At 35.2% G+C, this 23,769-nt stretch overlaps 1 protein-coding gene across 5 annotated transcripts in view; it reads left to right on the plus strand.

The window, feature by feature from the left end:
- Window positions 1–23,769, plus strand: part of LOC125649793 (spectrin alpha chain, non-erythrocytic 1-like) — a 157,580-nt gene that overhangs the window by 47,220 nt on the left and 86,591 nt on the right. For 2 of the 5 annotated variants that reach the window (XM_048877569.2, XM_048877570.2), the window contains exons 1-5: window positions 5,654–5,948; window positions 15,914–16,055; window positions 20,682–20,849; window positions 21,070–21,186; window positions 21,607–21,677. In XM_048877569.2, coding sequence (XP_048733526.1) covers window positions 15,948–16,055; window positions 20,682–20,849; window positions 21,070–21,186; window positions 21,607–21,677 — 464 coding nt within the window. In that variant the 5' untranslated portion in view covers window positions 5,654–5,948; window positions 15,914–15,947. Of the gene's footprint in view, window positions 1–5,636; window positions 5,949–15,913; window positions 16,056–20,681; window positions 20,850–21,069; window positions 21,187–21,606; window positions 21,678–23,769 lie in introns of those variants that run through there. The other 3 variants (XM_056165160.1, XM_048877571.2, XM_056165159.1) reach the window with 3 other exon arrangements.

Raw genomic sequence — 23,769 nt, forward strand, 5'->3', positions numbered from 1 at the left:
GCATCCTTGGATTTTCCTTGGAAGGGTCTTCGGGTAGATGATTTATATGGTCGAGTAAGTGAGTTTCCGAGGTCCTCTCAGGAAACCAAAAGAACATTTTCAGAATGTACTGCATATCGCAGGGTATAATAATTTCCACATACCATGGAAACCAGTGGCGGGTTAAGGGGGTGGGGGTGGGGGTGGGGCAGCCGGCGAGCTCCCTCCTAAAATTTTCAAATTTAAGGTAAATCGTGGTATCTTGTTTAGAAAAATGTACTAAACGATAAAAGAAGCAATAACTTCTTCCACTCCCGGAGAAATAAATGACAAAATCTTTTGATTTCTTGAATTACTTTATTGGGAAAACTTAATTTTTCCCAAAACCCTTAAAATTTGTGTCATTTTATTAATTTCATCCTATAAAAAATAATAGAAAATAGTTCAGATGACTAAATAGGAGACATATTTCAAGTCCTATAAAATCTATAAAATCCAGGAGCTTCCGGGGGTTTCGCCCCTGGACCCACTGGGGACCTCATGGCGGCCCCTAGGACCTCCTGCCTCATAAAGTGCCCCCCCCCCCCCGTAACCGCAATTCCTGGATCCGCCCTGGAAACAATGGCGGATCTAAAGGGAAGTTACAGGTGGTTGATAGATTGACTGTATGTTGTTTGACGTCCCTCTCGAGAATATTTCACTCAAATGGAGACCGTCTCCATGCATTGCCGATGAAGGGGCCTGCAAAATTTAGGTCTATGCTCAGTTGTGATTCTAACCCGGATCTCCATGGAAAACCCCGCTAGATTGAACATTTCAAAATCAATAGTCTATTTTGTCACTCTGGGGTCTAACATCGTCCTCCTTCTGGAGCGGAAAAAGTACAAACTTGGAGGCAACACACTCACCTCATTGAAAAATTTTCTGAATCTGCCCCAGATCCCCCCCCCCCCCCCCCCCCCCCCAGCAAATGACTATCTATAATTTGTTTGTGCTGTCTTGGAAATAGAAGGATTGAAGTACCGGTTTAACTAGAATCCATCGACCTTCTGTTGCTGTAGTAACCGTTTAATATCCAAACATAGCGACGACCAAAAAAGTGCAAAATTCTTAATTTCAAAGTTTCACTATTCTTTAGCAAAATATGAAGTGATGACATGTTACAATAAAACCCCACAGAAATTAAATTACAATAAAACCCCACAGAAAATTAAATTACAACTGTGTCTAGATGTGCATGCTGATGTCAGCGACTATAAAATGTAGTAAGTACAAAACTATTCGCTACTGCTTTCAAAATTATCGTATACCATTCTTTTGCAGATGAATATAATAAATGTGACTATTGAGAATATATCAAAACTTATCCACAAGCAATATTGGGCCCTTTCATCTTTAGTCAGAAATCCCGATGACAGATTATTTGACGAAGAGTTTAATTGGAGTGCATGCATAGAGATCTATTCATTCTTAAATACTTATTTTAGCGAGATTCCTGTTTTGGCGGCTTTAACGGTGAAACAAGCGTGCTGATATACTGGTTGGGCTAAAATATCAAAATCTCTATTAGTTATCAGTTATATAATATATAGAAACAGGTAGATATTGTAATTTTAAACAAGATTTTGCTACCATAGTAAGGCCAGTGTTGAAGATGAACAACATTATTTTTACTTGATTGTCCTTTACACACATATATATGAAAAAGGTATTAAAAAATACCATATGATTATCCTGTATCTTGTTTACTGAATCCTCTTAATTTTGTTTCTACAAAAGAAATTTGTTTATATATCAGAGACCTCTTTATACTTAGAAAACTGTTAGAAACTGATTGTTACAATTATAATACTAATGTAAACAATATATATATATTTTTTGGCACGCTGTTTTTTGGCTATATTTAGCTCTAAAACTTCATAGTTATTTCGGATTTCAAACATTTCGGTTGAGCATCACTGAAGAGACATTATTTGTCGAAATGCGCATCTGGTGCATCAAAATTGGTACGGTATAAGTTTTTACATTATGACCCCTGGGTCGAGGCTTCTGCTGGTGGACTGTTAGTCCCCGAGGGTCTCTACAGCCGAGTAGCTAAGTACTTCGTTACTAGCTTGAAATACGGATGTATGTTTAATTGCTGTTATAAAATTTAGAAATTCATTTCAAAATTAAGGATTATCTCCCTCATGCATAGCTTCTTATCCTTGGACGAATTTGGCTCCACTTTTTTGGCACGCTGTTTTTGGCTATATTTAGCTCTAAAACTTCATAGTTATTTCGGATTTTAAACATTTCGGTTGAGCATCACTGAAAAGACATTATTTGTCGAAATGCGCATCTGGTGCATCAAAATTGGTACCGTATAAGTTTTACATATATATATATATGTGTGTGTGTGTGTGTGTGTGTGTGTGTGTGTGTGTGTGTTTTATACTACATGGCTAACAACACTTGTATGTGCTTTAGTGTCAATAAAGAATTGAAATGAATTTATCTATTATCATGCAAACAAAGTGCTAAGTCATAATTTATACTTGAAACAGTGCATCAACTCCGACAACACCAATTTTTAAGTACGCTAAAATAAGTACATACAATTATTACCACATAAGAACAAAACAAATCAGAAACAAAAAGCCTTTTTAAAAGCATGATTTTATGATATTTCGTTTGTCTTTTTTTTTTTTTCAAAAGCAAATTCCAATGTGAAATATTCAATATCTAAACCAGATCAAAACTTAGATCTGATCAAAATGAATGTTGATTTCGAAATATTGGTTGAACATCTGAAACACGTTGGACATTAGGGTATATTCGAAAGACACCGCGACCATGCCCCTCTTTAAGAGACGAAGCTATCTCAATACAAAGTAATGTTAATAACAAAATGAACGAATGTCATATTTATTACTTTTAAAAAAAGCGTTATACCTGATTTCAGGGCAAACCGAACGGTTAGAAGAGAGAACACCCATATGTGTTTCAAAATGTAAAGTAAAATGCAACTTGTAAATTATTCATAATAAAGGGATTAACGCCTCCTAACCCGATTCGTTTACACTTTTCAGCACACCTGCTTCTAGTACAGTGGTTTATAACGCACCATTCAATGAGAGTAGACTGACTCATTTTATTAAAGTCCGCCATAAACTATTATCTTCTTCTTCGCGCGCGTGTGTGTGTGCGTGTGTGTGCGCGTGTGTGTGTGCGTGTGTCGAATGTGGTTTACTTGTACTTAACATGTGTAATACCCATACCCCCTTTTTTGGTTAAAAAAAAACTTTCTTATATCATAATTAGATATTGATTCATCCATGGAATTTCCACTCGGATCTGAAATATCAGGTGACGTCAGTAAATGAAGTAATCGATCTAGATTGTTGTAGCATGCTTCATACATTGCTTGTATTACGTGTGTAAGTAATACAGCTTTCAGTTCTAAAATTCATAAAAAGTATATATTAAATAAATTATTTCACACCTTTCTTCCGTCGCCTTGTCGTGGTCACTCCAGTAACGAACATGCAGTCGGTGTATATTGCCCACACCATATCGGAATCCAAAGATACGTGAAAACAATGGTGTATAGTATAAACCTGGAGGTCTTTTTTTTTCAAATGATGAAATAACCTTGCTTATGATTACAATATGATTGAACATAAATTTTGATCATGGGTGACTGTCATACTGCCTCTATCTGTCGTCCCCCGTCTGTTTAATTTTGACCTTAATCTATCAGTATGTACCCCCCCCCCCCCTCCCCTTCTCTGCATACCTTTAAGGGCTTTCTACAGGAGACATTTTTTTCGGTATTAAATTTGTTGAAAATAATGCTAATAATTATCATTCAATATGGAGTTTGGGGAGGGGTGTGTGTGTGCAAATTTACAATATGACGTGAACGATGTATGTATATACCCCCCCCCCCCCCCCGAAAATAAATCAACCTCTGAGGCTCACTGTCAGTCACTGGAAAAAAAGGAATCCTCGAGACGGTTCAAAAGTATTTGCGTGTTTGTATGTGTATATGAAGCAAATCAGTAGTAGCTAGCCACTTGTGTGCCTGGGCTCAGCCCCCCCCCCCCCCCCCCCCCCCAAAAAAAAGAATTACCCTCACTGAATATATAAAACAATGGTGTTACATCTAATGTGAACACATTATATACTAGTGATAATCCAATTAGAAAAATTGTTAATCCCACAAATATTACAGCTGTAGGATCTGTTGTTTCTTGAAAATCTGCTTTGATATAAGGAAAGAAAGTCTATGAACATTTAAATATATATGTGTGCATGAATATACATGAATAAATAAGATAAGTTTATTCCAATTTTGGGCCCAGAGGGCATAACAGCAAGACAGTTTATAAAGAAGGAAATTCTAAAAAGAAAGTTAACAACATTAACTACAGGTTACATGGACTGCAAATTACATGTGGATGCAGCATGTGGGGGGGGGGGGGGGGGGGGGGGGGGGGGGGGGAGGGGGGAACGGGTACATATACATATATCAATTGCAAATCAGGTGTATACACAAGTAAATGGATATATTGTGGTAATGTGGGTGATATTTGGCATGTACTAGTTCGGGTTAGTGGGTTAACCCTCGATTGGTAGAGTGCTGGACTTATGTGCCAGAGACCCGGGTTCAAATCCCATCAGAGACATAATTTTAAATGTCTGTGTTACATAAGTGTTAAATACATACATTACTATTCATTTTATTTCAGGGTTTTGTAGCCTGATAGTTTTAACAAAACATATAGCCCTCAGAGTGACTGGTCTCTGTCATCGGGTTACATTTTTCAGGAATAAATTCTTTAACTTTTTGCAATGTTCTTCGAAAGTGTTGGGGGAAAAAAAAATCAAAACATCGTCCAGAAAAACAAGACATTCCCTCAAATGCATATCTCCCATGCACTTTTCCATGAGTCTCTGAAATGTTGCTGGAGCATTTGTGAGACCAAAGCTCATTCTGAACATACATTCATAAAAACGCAATTAGTTACCGACCGAAAATGCAGTATTTTTGGATTTTGTAAACCTTGTTTTAGTGTGCATTAATCTGTGTTTAGTTTTAATGGTTATCAATGTTCATGACTGCATATGCCGACATGGTAATATTGTCAATAAAGGTAAGTTATGATATCCAGTGACGGTAATTTTTGAAGAGGGCTTATTTTGAGTTATTTTAGATTTTTGAGGCATGTAAGACATTGTTGACGTATTATAAATAAATTAAATTTTTTTAAAATTCAACTCGTATAGGTTATCCGTTGGGGCCGGGGGTGGGGGTGGGGGTGGGGGGTCCTGAGCCCAAGCACCTGGGATAGTAGCAACATATAATTTTATGTGTCATTTACAGCGGTGATTTATCATAATTCTAATTATTTCAGAATGTAATTAATACTGACAGTCTGTTTGGGTAGTCACAAGGAACCTGCTTTCAGTTTATAATATGCACGTCTCATCTCAGATTTATGATGAGAATATTTGTCCGTCCCCCGATGGGCCACTCTCGCATTTTTAAAATTACTTGAAACTGTAATAGACGTGCCCATATAAAAATTATCAGATTAGGACTATTTTCAACGTGTAGACTATAATATATTGATGTTATTAAGACGTTTAAATTACACTGGAGCCTAAATTTTCTTCAAAACTGGCCTCTTGGATAAAAAAAAAAAAAGGGGATTCCGAAACTATTAAAATCAAGTAGCCAGTTACGTCGCATAGGGCACCGCCCACAAAATTGTTTTCATTCTTCCAACAGATGTCGCTGCATTCGACACACCTGTATCAGGTGAAGATTGCGGGTGGAAGCCATTTCTTGTGACAGTCTGTAAACTTTTTAAGTGATTACTGCAACATTCATACGTGTTAAAGTTAATATACGGAAAAATTCGGACAGTCATAGCAAAACCGGTTTTGTGGAGCGTATTTAGTCACGGCCCGTGTGCTATTTGGTAAGTTACACCGTTGGCGCGAAGTTGCATGCCCTCTGAGTTATCGATTGGGATAGGTCCGAAGAAAATCACTTTTTAGAGAAGTTTTATATCCAGTAGTGAAGTGGATTACGTGATACTTCTGTGACAGTGAAATTTCTCCTTTGAGGAAGTAAGGCATATATATTTTTTTTTAATGTGTTCTGGTGCTCGTGGTCAAACGTCATTGAAATATCAGTAGTGAAATCATGTAAACAAAACGTAGTCAGACGACCTGGGCCCCTTCTAGAACACTGGTGACCAGTTTACTGTACATTGTGGTATGAGAATGCACTAATATATTTTTATTTTGAAAGAGGTAGCAAAGGTGATGTAAAAAAAAAAAAAAAAAAAAACCCACCACACACCAAAAGAACAACAAAAAACCACCCCAAAACGCGAGTTATCATGGTTATCATAGGCCAAAGTTGTCATGTCGTTAAAATCTTGCTTATCTGATAAATGAATTTCATTAAGAACAAGCTGGTTTATATAAAAGAATATTCGTGATGTATGCTCAAGCTATATAATTTTGATTTGAAATGAGGATGGTGCCACAATTACAGACCTTTCAAGTCTGACTATCAACTATAGGTTTATTGGGAATAGAGGGTTCCTCACTGGGCCCTGACTATCCACTATAGGTTTAGTGGGAATGGAGGGTTCCTCCCTGCGCCCCATTTATGAACACATTCCAGACTCCTCAACAGCTCCAATGTTGAATGCATGCACCCTGAGTGTGTAGGCCATCTAGAGATGGACAAATGAAGTGTAAATGAAAGTTTGGATTGTTTATTTGCTTGGACATTGTTTTGCATCCCATTGCAGAATTTTTCACTTGGTTAAAGTGCTAGTGTTTTGACCTTTACATGATGCTGGCTGTAGGACAGTTAGTGGGGGGTTCTTCGTGCTAATGATTGTCTTGACACGGGACCTCTATTTTAAGATTATTTCTGATAGACTACAGTGATTTTTAAGGCCCATTTTGGGTCCGAATTTCGACCCTTTCCCCTCCTAAAAATTGTCATTTTCCCCGCAATTTAGCTTTCATTTTCCCCAATAATAAAATTATGAAAGAAAAATGTATTTCAAAACAATAAACATTTGGTGTGAATTATGTATACGACTTAACAAAGAGTTATGGGAATGATGATTTGGATAGAATATAGTTGAAAATTTTTGAATAAAGATAATCAGATGTGTAAAATAAAGATATAATGTTATGATATGATTTTAAAACTTATTTACGATAAAATTGATTTTACCCAATTTGACTGAAATGTCGACAATTTTTCCCAATTGGAAAGCCACAGGACCCTTGTGAAAAATGTAGAAAAATCACTGGACTATAGTGACTCTGACTTCTGATGCAGGGTGCTTGGTGAAGGAACAGTCTCTACCTATGTTGTCATGGTTTGATGTGGCATCTGCAGAATCAAAGCTGGGTCGCCCTGGTTGCATAATAAGTGCCGCCCAAACTACTAGGCTACTGTGAACATATGTCACTACCGAATGCAGAATTTTGCTAGAATAACCCCATGGTTAATTATGTATAAAAATGCACAGAAATGGACTTGTTTGCCCCCTATACATCCCCTGATTGTCTAGACTCCTAATGGTATGTTCACCCTCTCCAGAGAAAGAATATTACATCTGGGTCACTGGTCTCATGGGGTTTGTTTTTCTGAGGAAGGGTAATGCCCCGATGGCAGATGGGTTCATCAGAAACAATATTAGACATGTCACCCCAAAATATGTACCTAGTGAATGCACTGTGAAGTCCATTAATTTCTTTGTGCAGTGAGTGTCTAGAATAGTACCTGGGTCCATTCATGTATGACTCCTCTGTTCTCTGTGCAGTGAATGTCTAGAACAGTACCTGGGTAGAGTACTCAATGTTCATGTAGAAAGATCATGTAATGGAAATCATTGGAGGAGAGACAGCATGGTGTTTGCCAACAGTAGTCTTTTTGTATCATGCAGTGTTAGTGGGTAGTTTATTATTCTAAAGTTCTAGTAAATTCAGTCTTCAGTCCATTCACACATGAACACTGAATTATGACTTTTTGATGATCATGAAAATTGAGTTTGATTTCTTCTGATGGCCTTGTCTACCAACCACAGATGTGACCAATGTGTTCATTGTGAAGGGAGCGAGTCACTTCCTGTACCTCTCAATCAATCACAGATTATGAAAAAAACATAGGGGGGAAATTCATGAAAAGGAAATAAAGGTCCCCACCTGGAGCTGGACAGTGATGTGTTTCAAGACTGATAGATGAGGTATTTGACCTGAACTTTCAATAGAGACAAAAATGTTGAGAAGTTGATATTGGTTTTACTGAGTGTTTGACTCTGTGGGGACTCTTATGGATTAATTTCCTTAGCCTACCTATTTACATAGTATACTATACTATATATAGCCACTGCAAGGTATATGAGTATGGAAAGTGACCTCATATACCGTGAATGTTGTAGTAAATTTTATGCTGTATGAGTACTGTGATTTAATTTTGTATCTGTGTTCTACAGTATAGGTTGTGATATTTTAAGTGCAGTGTAATTAGGTCTAACTAGTTTGTGTCTTCATGAATACTTTAAAAGTAAATATACCCTTATGTAAGATGAGAGAATGGATGGGAATTTAATCTGATAGGGATATTTGTAGTAGAATGATCTCTTTTGTTCAGAAAATCACTCTTGTTTAAATCTCCAGAAGAAATTTCCGTTGGTCAACACTGGAAAACGTGCTGCAGACTTTGTTCTGTGTGGTGATCAGAAAATTCTCTGAATGTGGAATTTGATTAAAATGTAGCTAAGACTATGCAAATTGCGGTCGTGTTTTAAAACGGCCATTCCAATATGACCTTTGTGGTTTTATATTGTAATTTCTTACTGACTGGAGAGAATTTAACAGGTATACTATATATATATAGAAGTTATTTTATCAATGTATAAATTTATAACTCTGAAATTTCCAAACTTTGTTATTACTAGTGAATGATTTTTGTGTGAAGATTCTGAAGATGCATTGTAGAATTCTTGTGACAAGGCACATGCTGTGTTGTTAGTTATATTTTGGTCATAACAAGGTCTATCAGTTAGAACCTGAGTCTGTCATCTGTATGTGCCTGGGAAATTTTAATTACCATTATAATACACCTGTGATTTTTACCTGTTGATGATACACCTGTGATTTTTACCTATTGCTGCAGTTACACAGGCAAGGTGTCATCAAATGCCTGATTTGGCACATGCAGTGTTGAGTCGATTTCTTCAGATGTACTGGTTGTTATGCACATTGCATTCCTATACAGATAATGAATCATGTTAAATTGTATGGTTGTCAAATAAAATTCATGTATGCAAATGCACATTGCAGGTTTAATAGATCTACATTGGTATTTTGCAGTGCTTAGTGTTTTGGGAATGTTGGCAAAAATTTGTCTTGCAGAATAAACTGATCAGGGGTCTCAATTGAATGCGATTTCAAGTCATTGCACATGATTGCAGTGGTAGTTGTAGTAGTGCATCCTGGCATCCATAGATTTATTCAGGTAGTTTGGAAGGAAATTGCTCAGTTTAACCTACTGAAAGAAACTGCTTTATGTTGAGCAATTACACTGAATTATGGTCATTAATCCCTTGAATAGAGAAGTGATAATAGTTCTCCATTGAAAGCATGGAGACAGATAGTTCTGCAAAGGACCCCTGTTTTTAACCTGATATTTTCTAAGCAGTGTCCATTGATTTGAAGTAGGCATAATTGACTGAAGTTTCCATCTTTGAGTCAAACTTTAGAATATATATATGGACGACCTCATTTTGAATACTTGTGTACTTATTATTTGATTGTGCTGTTCTCAGATTATATTTACCTGGCATTCTTGGGATGTTGGCAGGGTATCCTATTTCTTTCTACATCACATTATATAGCAGTGATATATTTCTTCCCCCTTTTTTTTTTTTTTTGCAATGTTGTATTGCATTTCATCACTTTATGGCATTGTTTAACATTCACTGTATGCAGTGCTTTAATGATATAGATACCAGGTGATTTAAAGAAACCAGAGTGAATTTATCTCAAGTAGTCTATCACATCTTTGTCCTAATAGCTAGGCCTGATCTGTCGGACTGCATGTATGAGGTACTGTAAATCAGAATGTCTAATTCATACATAAGAAGAAACTTACACAAGGAATAGTATTAAACAGGGTGATCCAGTGCCCCCATGCTGAGATCTTGCTGCCATGCTAGGTGCACACTCCCCCCCCCCCCCCCCCCCCCCCCCCCCCCTCATATTTTTGTAATAATGTGTAGAAGTGAATATTAGATATTATCGCAAATATCCATTATTTTGAGAATGACTTATGTCAGAACTCATGCAGTAGTTTCAGGGACCTTTCCCCTGTGCCCCCACTGGGGGCTTCAGGACAACCCCATCCCCCCAGTCTTTAGTGGGGGCTTCAGGACAACCCCATCCCCCAGTCTTTAGTGGGAGCTTCAGGACAACCCCACCCCCCAGTCTTTAGTGGGAGCTTCAGGACAACCCCACCCCCCAGTCTTTAGTGGGAGCTTCAGGACAACGTCACCCCACCCCAGTCTTTCTGAAATTTTTTAATTCACAACTCAGGCTATCCATGTGGTCCTAAAATTCCTTTAAAAAATCATATATTTTTTTAGTTTTGATGTAATTCCTAAAAAAATGTTGAATTCAAGAGGAAATCCTAGAAATCCTCTAAGTTTTCATGTCAATTCCCTTTTTTTTTTTTTTTTAATATTGCTTCTCTAGCAATTTGGAAATGTTAGTTTGCAGATTTTATTCTGATCAGATAATGGCAGTGAAAGGCAGTCAAACAGTGGATCCATGCTTCAAGCTTGTTTATTGGTTGTGACAAAGATGTTACTCTTAGGGTTATTGCCAATATAACAGCTGGGACAATGGAACCCTGGAAGATTCCCTTCTTCTACTTAAAGTATTTTTGTGAGTTTCTTTATAGTCAAATTTCCAAAGGTGTTTTAAACTGTTCAAATTTAGTTATAAAATTTTCTAATTTTACCCTGAAAATTTCTGAATTTTATTCCTATAATTAGCCCTAATGTTTTGTCAAAAATGCTGAGCAGCCTGACCACTGAGAAATGCATTATAATGAGAAAATAATGTGAGAATTCAGAGTTTATTCCAGTTGTCTGCTTTCTTGCATATTCTTATTATCTAACACTACTGTGCTTTCATCAGTTTCAGTAAAAACTACAGTTGAAACAAACTCGGATGATTTATGTGTACTGTACACTTGGTGAGAAGGGTAAATGTGACTCAATTTAAAAAAAAACCGAAAGATTGAATAGACCAAGAAACTGCTACTGGCCTTACAAGACTTAAGGGTGATATACGGTATGTTAGCAAGTGTATGGTGCTTGTTTGGAGATTAATGTAGTAGTAATGAGGTAAGCTACTGCAAGAGGGGTAGATTTATGAATTATTGAAAGGAATGTTTAACATGGAGGATTCCCGATAGAGATAGATATCGGTGTCAGAATTATATACAGGTGATCAGATATTTTCTGTAGGACTATTAAGATCCTAAACCGGTAGAAAATGTGGGACAAGGAAAAAAAAGAGCTAATCTTCTTGAACTTTTGACAGTTTTGTGTAATAAAAGCTTTGTATTTGCTGCTCTTGTTGAGTTTTTCATATTGTGTTTTTCCTGAATTACTTCATACGTTTGCATGAGTAGCGTGGTAATGTCTAAATGTTTACATTTTTCTGTCAGTTAATCATGAGATTGTTGACATTCTCCTGACCAGAGGGGGAATTCCACGACGTCCTTATGTAGGAAAGTGTGGGTTGGAGATTATCATTGTAATTAGGTGCCATCGACCCTAGAGGCACGTGAGGTCACAACTAGACATGTTCAACATTAGTACTAGTTAGTAGTATACTCACCAGACAGTAGTAAATCAGTACTAAGAAAGTCATTGGATGACCAAGTAATGAAACGCATCAGTGGTTAATCACGATACAACATATTTGTGTAAAACTGTGGTGTAAGTTAGATTTATATAGAAGTATATTTATGTAATCATTATTACAATGTTCTGAAGCTCCTGAATGATGCACAGTTTAACTGACTATTAGCTTGGATATGTAATCGTTATTACAATGTTCTGAAGCTCCTGAATGATACACAGTTTAACTGACTATTAGCTTGGATATGTAATCGTTATTACAATGTTCTGAAGCTCCTGAATGCATGGTGCACAGTTTAACTGACTATTAGCTTGGATATGTAATTATTACAATGTTCTGAAGCTCCTGAATGGTGCACAGTTTAACTGACTATTAGCTTGGATATGTAATTATTACAATGTTCTGAAGCTCCTGAATGCATGGTGCACAGTTTAACTGACTATTAGCTTGGATATGTAATCATAATTACAATGTTCTGAAGCTCCTGAATGATGCACAGTTTAACTGACTATTTGCTGGGAAGAAACATGGACAAGTTGCTCACTGGTTTGAGTTTTCAAAATCTCTATTGGCGGTAAGGGGCAGTGTATGGCCAAAACAAATGGTATTTTGCCAATATATTCAAATCTAATTTTTGCATTGAGCAGGGGAAAATTACAAAATCTTCATCACGTATGATGTATGCAACATTTAGATGCAGATGTGATATTTATTAAAAGGTTGAACATCTTTTGAAATCAGTGTTGTTGACTTTGTCTACACACCTTTAAATATGGGTGAGGAATGCGTTAATTTGAATTTTGACTACCTTTTTTGTCGCTGATAATCATCATTATTCAGACGGGGGACATCCAATAATTGATGGAATTAAATTTTAAGGTTGGTTGTATCTTTGGAATGTTGTAAAAAAAGGAAAGAAGTTTCATTCAGTGAATGATTTCAAAGCAGACATTATAACAAGGTGACAATGAGGAGTACATTGGAGTCCTGGACAACTATAAACAGGATTCCGCACTGATAATTGTATTTTTGAATTCATAATTTAACTTTGATTGTATGGAGAGGCATTGATTATCATATGATAGAACCTGTTATGCTGGTAAATGCATGGTGTAGTCTCAGTTCTCTTTAGATGGCATCAAATTCGATCGGCAGTAGTTATGAAACCGATCTAGGTTTTATTCAATTAAAGTACAACAAACCTGGTAAAATGGGAAATCTCAATATGGCAGAGTACATGCCCCAATTTAGACCTGCATGAGACCAGTCTACCTCATTCATTGGTTGAGCCCTTTCTCTGTTACTATAATGTCCTTATATAAGATGAAGTAATGATTTGTATGTAAACTCGGGTGTGCCAATCATTTTTTTCTTTTCATACAAGTATACAGTATTACAATAGTATAGGTTTTGTGTCTGAATGGATTAGCATAATCACTGGAATTCGGTCATGCTTTACGACTCATGGGACAGAACTTCGATCTTTTCAGCTTGGATGAATACTATGTCAACATTGGGAGTGCTATAACTAGTACCCTTGGAAATAGTACTTACCTCATATATGGAAATAACACAAAATTTGGAAATTAATCATAATATCTCAGCTCAATATTTACAGAAATTTTTACTCTCCTTCTAGAAAGAGGATATTCATTACAAAAACAATTGTCCGTTAACAACTGGGGTCTATTAATTGTTATTTGTCAGACAGACACTAAACCAGTTTTCCATCCAACCAACACCAGTAATGAGATTTCAATAATGCTGCTACATACTGCAATTTTTGGCACTGTGACAAGAGGTACCTACTTAATTCTGTTTTAGTGCTTCACTACCTGGACCCTTTGCATACCAATGTAAACAACTATAAGTTCTTTTCAGCCTTTTAAAAATCTTCAGATTTGATTATTCCCACTGCAGTGAGATATGAATTTGGACCTTTCTTTTCTGTCCATCCATCTATCTGTCCATCTTAAAATACTGTTTGAGCTTTAGCAATGAAACTTCATCTGAAGAATTCTTTAATGGCCATAGGATGACACATACTGGTTTAGATGTTATAGGGTCAAAGGTCAAGTTCACTAGGTCACATGGTAAGCAGTGGTTTTCAGATGATATCTCAGTTTGTATTATTTGAACTCTATCAATGAAATTTTACTTAAGGAGGTACGTACTCTAGATCGTCATAATGGCTGACTTCCTTTTAAAACATGAATGAAAATTTAATAAATATCAGTAATATTTGTCTATTCATTTCTGATTTTCAAATAGCAATGCTTAGCTCAGTAGCTCAGTAGGTTAGCAGGTCAACTGCTGAACTGTAAATGGTGGGTTTGAATCCAGCAGGGGTTTTAATTTTCAGATTGCCTTCTACTAAAATTGCATTTTTTCAATAAATAAAGTAAATTTGAAAGTTTTCAGTTTCAACATATTTTTGTACATATCCTCCACTTTTCATCCATATCAAATTTTTCTGGTGTAGCATTCCTCCTTAAGAGTTCACATAACTTAGGATATGATGAACCCATTGTTTTTAGATCAAAAGGTCATCAGATGACAGGTGGTAAGAAATGGTTTTGCAATGATCTGAGCACTTCACATGAAATCTCCATGACTTAATAGGGTGGCACCTCTAATTTTTTTTTAGGTCAAAAGGTTTAGGTCACAGGTTCATATGGTAAGAATCATTTGCAAAGGATTTTTCAAATACTGTTTTAAGATTCAACAATGAAATTTCATATAAAGGATCTCTGTCACAAAAGGATGACCTCTATCACTTTTGAGATTACGGTATAAAGACAAGGCCACTAGCTCACATTAGATAACTTTAAAATAAATTGTCTCTGAATGATATCTCGGTTTTGATTTTAGTACTAAAACTTTGTTTACCTTTTTGTTTACCCCTTTTCAAAATCACAAATTGAATATTTTGTATTTATGACATGTATTAGAATTCAATCCGTATTTCAAAATGAAATAAAAGACATGATTCATTTGTTTTTTACAAACTTTAAAGGGATTCAAAGCAAAATAGCAAGCATTAAAACGTTTTCTATTCCACTTGTAGGTCAAATCATGCATTGTGCTTGACTGTACAGATTTAAAACAAAACATTTTTACTTTCAAAAAAATATTTATTTTTTTTTTTTTAAAAAGTGCTAGACGTACTAGATGTGTGCTTTGACAGAAATTTATGGTAAGATTAATATCATCCAGAAGATAGTGAAGAGATTTTGCAAAATTTAGAATTAAGAAGAATTTCCGTCTTAAAGCTTAGATATAAATATAAGATATGGCAGTCATTCCTTCTGACGTGTATGAAATCAAGTATAGATAAAAAAAAATCTTATATTATATAAACATAGAAAAGATAAAAAATTTAACTCAAAACTGTTCACTGAAATGTTTTAAGGCCTTGGAAGGTAAATTAATTGGTGCATGGATTTGATATGACCAGCATTGGTTAAACATGCATTTTGTTTGAATATAGGATCAAAATGTGGTTTCTTGTCTAACACTAAAACTAACATGATTTATGATGATTTGTCTGAAAATGTTCTGGTAGTTGTGTTTTTATGGCATATAATATAATTGGTCTAAGGCCACAAAAGTCTGCTTGAATTTCATTGCATTTAGTTGATTAAAAATGATTTTGCTGTTTTTCAAGACAGTAAGAGTCTGCGTTGTTTTACTAAATGAATTCATTGACTCATTGTTCACCGAGGGGCTCATTTTCAAAATTCTTTAGCTGTTGAATTTCTCTGAGCATTGCTGTCTGTATGGAGACTAGATCCTATGTAAGTAGGTACATTAAGCTTTATTTGGAAAGTGGATCATTTCTAGAAATTCTATATGTGTGCAACCTACAATGAGTGTGCATTCATGATTACTAATAATGGGGTTATTTTATGCACAGTCACCATTAGATGCAGTATATATTGCATGGGATTATGACTTATTGTATGTCTGTTTGTAGATGGAGCTGAGAAACAAATGATTACACGTCTGTGATGGATGTGCAGAATTTTGAGAAGGGCCGTATCAAGGCTCTTCAGGATGAGCGGGTGTACATACAGAAGAAGACCTTCACGAAATGGGCCAATGCCTTTCTAGAAAAGGTAAGACATGTTACAGTTGTATAGTGTCTGTGAGGACCATGCAGGCCTAGATTTCGCAAAAGAGACTTAAGTCAAAACTTGGACATGTGTCCGAGATTTTCCTCAAAGTTTGACTGCTCAAATAAAAGACAACTCAAACCTGAGATTTTTTCAAGAAATACAAGTCTGGTCCGAGCATCAGGAAACAAGAGATTTACACTAAACTTTATCCGTATGTAAGATGCTTCATGGAATGTAAACCTGAAAGCTCAAAATTCGTAATTAGCAGTGGTCTGGTGATATAATCGTACAAAACATTTTATTATTTTTATAGACTGTCTGACTGCTATGCAAATTTTAGCACTATGTACAGATTATGACTAAGATACTTCATGATTCTAGGGCCTAGTGTTATATTTATATTAACCGTTAACACAAAACAATTATTGTACTCAATAATTCAAGGATAAAAATGTGGTGGATCATATTGTTTGTATCAAACAACACTGTTTCTTTTGCAAGTGAACTTAGTTAATAGGCAAGTAGATACCTGTAAGATAAGTTTATTCCAATTTTCGTCCCAGTGGGAATTTCAAAGCAGATGAAGTATAAGGAATGAAATGCAGAATCATGGAACAAATAAGTACATTTAGTAATTCACATGTAGAACTGAGTTCAAATCGTGATCAGTACTAGCCATAGACAAAAAACTTCCTTGATACTCAAAATGTTACATGCATGCTGCAGAACTTTGCCTTCCTTGGGCTGAAAAATTGGGGTGGATGACTATGTTCTGAGAGCATTGTAAAATTGCAGTAGAATAGATTAGTACCCTAAGGCCAATTCAACTTAATTAATAGATTATCATCCAGCGTCAGCAAAAAGTATGGGGCGGGTGGGAGGATTTTATTTTTAAATTTTTATTTTCTGAGAAAAATATTAAAGACAAACGATTTTTTTCAACAGATGCGCATCATTTAATGCCAGGTGGATATCAATCTATGCTATTTTCACAGACGAATTCCAGGTTAAGCTTTAATTTCAAACAGAAATATACCTAACTTCTTCAAGATTTACGCCTGTAAGAACGCAAGAAATTAAGAAAACCATAAAGATCTATTTCCTTCACGTGGCTTTTCACGTTGCTATACCGGAAATGTAAACAAAAAGTGTAAATACCGGAGTCGGACATGAAAATATTCCGGAAATCGCAAGTTTCACAAAATAAAAAAATTCGAGGCGGGCCAATTTTTGAGGGGTGGGCGGGGATGATAATCTTATCAATTAAGTTGAATTGGCCTAATAGAATTGAAACAACATTATAATTAGCTGAAAATAAAATAGTACATTTGCTTACTGTATTGATATTTAACTGTTATAAATATTGTCATGTTGTAGTCTCTTCAAAGGATATGATATACAATATCATCTGTGATCTTGATTTTGAAGATTGTTTGGGCTTTAATACAGCAAGGTAAACAAATGCTTTTAAAAGAAGCATTGAATCAAGATTGTAAATTCAGAAGATCAACAAGCATACACCCACTGACCCGCAGTGTGTAGATATTCTGATACATGATTGATGAATTCATCCAGTATCTCTAGGGCTTCTCTTTTTTGATGGGGAAAAAGATTTCTTTAAATTCAATTTGTTTAATAGGAATTGCATGTCAGAAGTTCATATTTGTATGTACAACCTTTAAAGAAAAAAAAAGAAGTGTTTAACACAAAATTGGTGAAGTGTTTTACTTCTGTTTGAAGATGGGATTATATATCTAGAAATGTTTAAAGCAAGGATTACTGGGTATTTAGGAGCTTTTTATAAAGTAGTTCTTTGTGAATGGTCCATATGTATTTTGTGTGGAGATTGTAGTAAATGTCTGAGAAAAAATAAAAACTTGGAGCTCTTAAACCTGCAATGACATATGTCTGCTAGAATTGAATAATATGTCATTTGTGTTAAAAACAACTGCTAGCCAAATTGTACTGGTCTAAGAATCACAAAGGGCAAGGTGTTTAATGGTGGTGAAAAAATCTGTAATGTAAAAACTTGATGAATTGTGAAACATTTCAATGACTAGAAAAAATGTTTGAAATCCAGTTTATAAGACAAATAAATGCATATATACTTAGTACATTGTTAATTTGTTTACGTCCCTTTGAAATTTTTTCACTAAATTGAAAATGGTCAGATTTGAAGTAAAGCTGTAGTAGCCTAAAATAATAAGGTCCCTGCTTTATTGGTGCTGTATATAGTGATCTTAACATGTAACATGGGCAGGGTATGTTGCCAAGTGGAGGCATTCTTTTAATGTATTTATGATTTAATGTTTGAATAGCACACACACTGCTATCCCTGTATGTACTCCTAACCGTATCTGAGTTCCAGCAATGATGAAGTGCTCAAGAGGAATGATAAAACTACTTTTATTTGTCACATGGATCAAAGACAAACTGGAATAAGTAGTCTATTTGCTGATGTATTTTTTGAAATATTTGAAGCCTATTGGTAAACAAACTCTAGTACTCACACATCCATACCTTGCTCACTAAGGAGATAGGAAAAGATCAATGAAAGAACAGTTTGATTAACCCCGATTTTTTTGTTGGTGTGAATGTGATACAGAAATTTATTATGAAGCCGAGCAGTTCTAGTTTGCAACTCATGATTTGAATGGTAGCAAGTCAGATAAAAAGTTGACAAATTCCACACATATTGTGTATGTAACAATAGGCCAGATTACTGTGTCACGGAACACCTGATAAATCTATGGGAAAGAATTTCAGTCATTTTTTATTTTGATCTGTTAATTGTTACAGAAGTAAGGGAAAGATGTGTTAATTTTGGCCATTGTGCAGGTTAAACTTGATGAGTTTTTTTTTTGTATGTAAATGTATGCGCTTGATTGACATATGGACGTAAAGTGGCATCTTGTTAACATAGTGATTTGGTGTTGGACAGCAGGTACCTTCACAGACCAGGGTGTCCTTAACATTATAATCATGAAATGACAAGTATAAATGGATTCCTATCACACGTAACTAAGATAAATGGGTCGTTTATTCCCCCAACTGACCACGGTCAACGTAGTAGTTGTTGGTCTGACAGTTAAAAAAACTTTCTGTGTAGCAGCTAGATTTCACATCTTGCCATACATGTAAACCAGTAAGTTGGAGTTCATTGATGTGCTTAATTTAATTGTGCACAATTTATTTGACATAAATCCACATGACTTAGAACCTTCCTACTGATCATTCATTCTTGTATGCTGTTTTGAGCTTGATGCAAAATTTAGTTATTTTGAAATGTGCGAAAAATGACTCCTGCTTTGTGTTCTGACTCAATGTAGATTTTAAGATAGTGTTCAGAAATTGACTAACTCCAAAATAAAAGCAATCTGTTTGCATAGTTCCAGTTTAAACGATGTACCAAAGTTCTCTTTGGCATAATCTGATTTTTAATGTCCTAAGCATAAATTTTGTTAAAAGTTTGTGATCATAGACTGCATTTATGAGGGTCTAGAAATTACACCCCACAAGACTTATCATGAAGATCTACACCATATAAGGAAATGCTTGTGTTCATGCCCCAGTAAAAATCTATTTAATCTGCTGGCCCCAATCTTTAGAGATCATCTCCATAATCCTGGGTGCTATTTACAGACAATTTGTTCCAATTATAACCAGATCATTGAAAGAAAAATCTGCACCAAACTTGGTGCCGGTTTTTAGATCTGTAGAACCATGCAAGTTTTTAGATCTGTAGAACCATGCAAAACTTTACAGAATAATTAATGTTAATTGTTGTCTACATGCAGGAGATTCATGAAATACTGATAAATATGAAAGAAAAATAATTTGGGTAGAACTGTTTTCATTTTTTAGAAATATGTTTTAGAGTTTGTTTTATTATTCTGTAGCATGGGTGGGAATGAATTCCTAGTCTGTATGAATATTTTTGACTGGAACACACCCTGTCAGAATGCAGGAAATTGATGAGGCATGACGGTCAAGGTTATTTGAATTTAAAAAGTTGACCTAGAAAAGGATGCATATATGATGAAATTCCATTACTTTTTAAATACCTTAGATTTGCAACACAAAAGTCCCTTTCATAAGTGAGGAATTTGACACAGAATAAAGTTGTAGTAAAAGGCGAAATAGTAACTCGAATTTCTCTCTGTGTGGAAGTATATATAAAATTATATAGTTTTTACATAAATGTTGGGAGTAAGATGATAGCGTAGCATAAAAATAATTTCTTAAGAACATTGTGTTGAATGAATGGAGGATTTGGGATCTGTATAGTTTTGTTAGATTGAACTAATTCTGTTATCTCCACACAGGTAGAATTGCAAAAGTAGGGGAACAGAGGAAGCTATAGCATTAATTTTCTTTTTTTCATATTCTAATAAATTTAGATTAATAAATACTCTGAACTTTAAATATTCAAGACAGTCTTGATACAAATTGCAAGTTTTACTCTCACAAACAAAGCATTTTCTTCCTGGTAGACACACAAAACTGTCAAGAATTTATTTTGCCCATTGTTTTTTGAGAATTTCTATCTGCAGATGAAGCATTAAAATCGTTCTAAATGTCTTTTGAAGCTTTGCTTTTAGCATAATTCAAATTCCTGTGTTTCAGGCTCGTCTTGAAATCAAAGACCTCTTCACCGACTTGGCTGATGGCAAGATGTTGATGAAACTTCTGGAAATTATTTCCGGAGAACATATAGGCAAACCAAACAAGGGGCTTATGCGAGTACAGAAAGTGGAGAATTTAAGCAGATGTTTGAAATTTTTAGCTACAAAGGTAAATTTATCTCTGAATTTCAAGTTTGTTTGAAAAGATTCAACATAAGAGATGACAATTAAAACAGTGGGGGGTTTGTGAAGCAAAAATGATTTTATTTGAATTAAAGAATTGACGAAGCAGTAAACTTAAGTTCTAAAATCCCAAATTTACCTGAAATCTTTAATTCTTCCTTTTCTTGTTGTGATTTGACAGTCTTTCATTACAATATCTGTTCCAGGTTTATTTTGAGAACATTGGAGCAGAGGACATAGTGGATGGAAACCCTCGACTTATTCTGGGGTTGATTTGGACAATTATTCTCAGGTTCCAGATTCAGGAGATTGAAATTGAAGTGGTACAGGGATTTTCACTATATTTTTGATAGTATATCATGAGTTACAAAAATTGTTTCTTAATTGTTTTTCTGATTTCTCCAAGACTGTTGTCAACCATTAAAACATTTGTCTTGATTGTGCATAAGTAAACACATTTAAGAGTGATTTTGATTATCTTGATTTACAGTTTGTTTGCTAGCAGTTACACATGTCAGGCATGGGGTTTTTCACCTGTTAATTCTTCTCAACAAGGAAATGCACTTAATTAACTATTGAAAAGTTAAAAACAGGCTTTACATTATGTACATATTGCTTTTGTTATACAGTTTCAGTTTATGTCAGATAAATGTCCATACAAATATTTAACCTTGAACATTAGTCAACAATCCAAATTTTGAAAATATCTGTCTTACATGTACTTTGGTATTTTGGTGTTATAGGATGAAGAATCTAGTGAAAAACGGTCAGCTAAAGATGCCTTGTTGTTATGGTGTCAGAGGAAAACAGCAGGGTAAGCAAGAACAATTGAATGTAAGGCAAACAGGGTACACCCTTGTCTTACACCCCTGTAAGACAAAATAATTGCCATGAAAATGATCTAAATTAGTCAGAATAGCCTAAGGATTTGTCCTCTAACCTTAAGTGTCAGGAGATAATTACCTATTTTGTTGCAAGGCGTTGTATAACTAGATATTTGTAATCATTTATGATGTAATCAAATATTGATTCAGATCCAGTATTCAGATACCTGTATATATGCTTACAATGGCTGTTTTATTCCTGGAAAAATCCTGGGGGGGGGGGGGGGGGGGTGATGAATTTTACACAGAAAAGTTGATTGATGAGGTTTGAATTGCAATGGAAAATGAAGGAATGTTGTTATTTGCTCTCTAATGAATTGATTGATAGTGACATAATGAATGAAGGTGACATCTTGCAGTAATTGATTGTATGAAGATGTTTTGGGTCTAACTTTTAGTTGGGCACTTCAGATTGTTTACAACTGAAGGACAAATCTGTCTGAGACATTATGTATTCAGATGTTACAAGACGTGAAATGAAAATGATGTTTTTTCATGTTCTTCAGTCATGTTTGATTATTAAATGTGGTAGGGCTTTTTTATGCCCTAAAGTTACACAGTGAACCTGTTTTATGATTCGATGGGATCAGCCTAGAGAATTAAAATGACTCCAATCAAGAGTATGACACATCTAATTTTTCGTGACAGAAAATGGTATTACTAGTGATCTTGATTGGTTCTTTTCTTACTCGTACATTTGGACAAGTGAAGAAATTTTTCAGTATTGTATATAATATTACTAACCGCCTGTATAGATACACAAGACTTCGATGTTCTTGGGTTGAAATGGGCTGTAAACTTATTGCTCCTATGTGAGTGTGTTATCTGCTGAACTATGCAGTCTTGCTAATTTCGTTGAACATAATTTTACTTCTTTCATTTTCAAATTGCATATCAAACCAATTCCATGAGAGTTTTGTTCTTCTCTTTTCTTAGAGCGTTTTATTTGTCTTATTTTCATTTCATATTATTTAAAAGATTATTGATTACCATAAACATTGAAAATAATTATATTGAGCACCTTATATCTTATTGATACTCTTGACATGTACATGTTTACACTGTGAAAGGAAAAGGAAAGTACAGCATGCTGTTAGCAGGGACATAATAAGTCTCCAAGGGTTAATTAGTTTTATTTCACAGATCGAAAAAAAATTACTTGTTCAGGCAATGAAATACATAGCAATATTACTTGTTCATTAAAATCTTTTACTGGTATCAAACAAGTGGAGAGATGTTCATGTTGAGCCCAGATTATAATTTGTACCATTTAAAATGGGGAAGAGGTAAGCTTGAATTCTGCTCTCCGTAATGCAAGATCTTGATGAGTGTAGAGAACCCCCCTACTCCCCCTTCTCCTCCCCCCCCCCCCCCCCCCCCCCCCCCCCCCGGTAAGAAGAAATAAAATTATGTCAAGTCTGATAATAGTTCGACAGGAGGATTAAGAAGAAATGCAGAATAAGCTGTGAAGTTCAGTGAAAGAATTAGTCACCTGATATTAGCACTGTTTCTTGAAAAAGAAATACAATTCGAATAATAGTCGCTGACGAGGGGAGGTTGAATGAGTGCTAGGGTTTAAGAATGCCACTGTCACTTCACTTCCATTGAATATCAATAATTCCGCATCAAAATACTCATTAATACCCTGTGATGGATTGGAATTGTGACGGCGTTTCGGGGGATTTTTCTTTGTGATTTGATTTCTGTCGTATCTGCCTTTTTTTTTTGATGGGACAGTTTATGATTATTGATGGAGACAAATTTCTGGGGAAAAAGGTGATTTTTTGGGGGGTAGGGAAGGATTTCAAAACTTTCACATTTTACTCAAATTATTAAGAATGTCTTTTCCTCCATTAGGTTTTTAAATATCGTTAACTTGGCACTGACACTTTATGGTTATAGAAGTCTTGTTTTTCGTTAGACATAACATTTAACAGTCTGCCAATGCATTGAATATCTGTTTATGAATCAGGTAAATTTTGCAATAACAGACATGTCCTTCTGTAAAAATTGTAAAATTTC

This window comes from Ostrea edulis, chromosome 5 (assembly GCF_947568905.1).
Source record: "Ostrea edulis chromosome 5, xbOstEdul1.1, whole genome shotgun sequence".
NCBI lineage: Eukaryota > Metazoa > Mollusca > Bivalvia > Ostreida > Ostreidae > Ostrea > Ostrea edulis.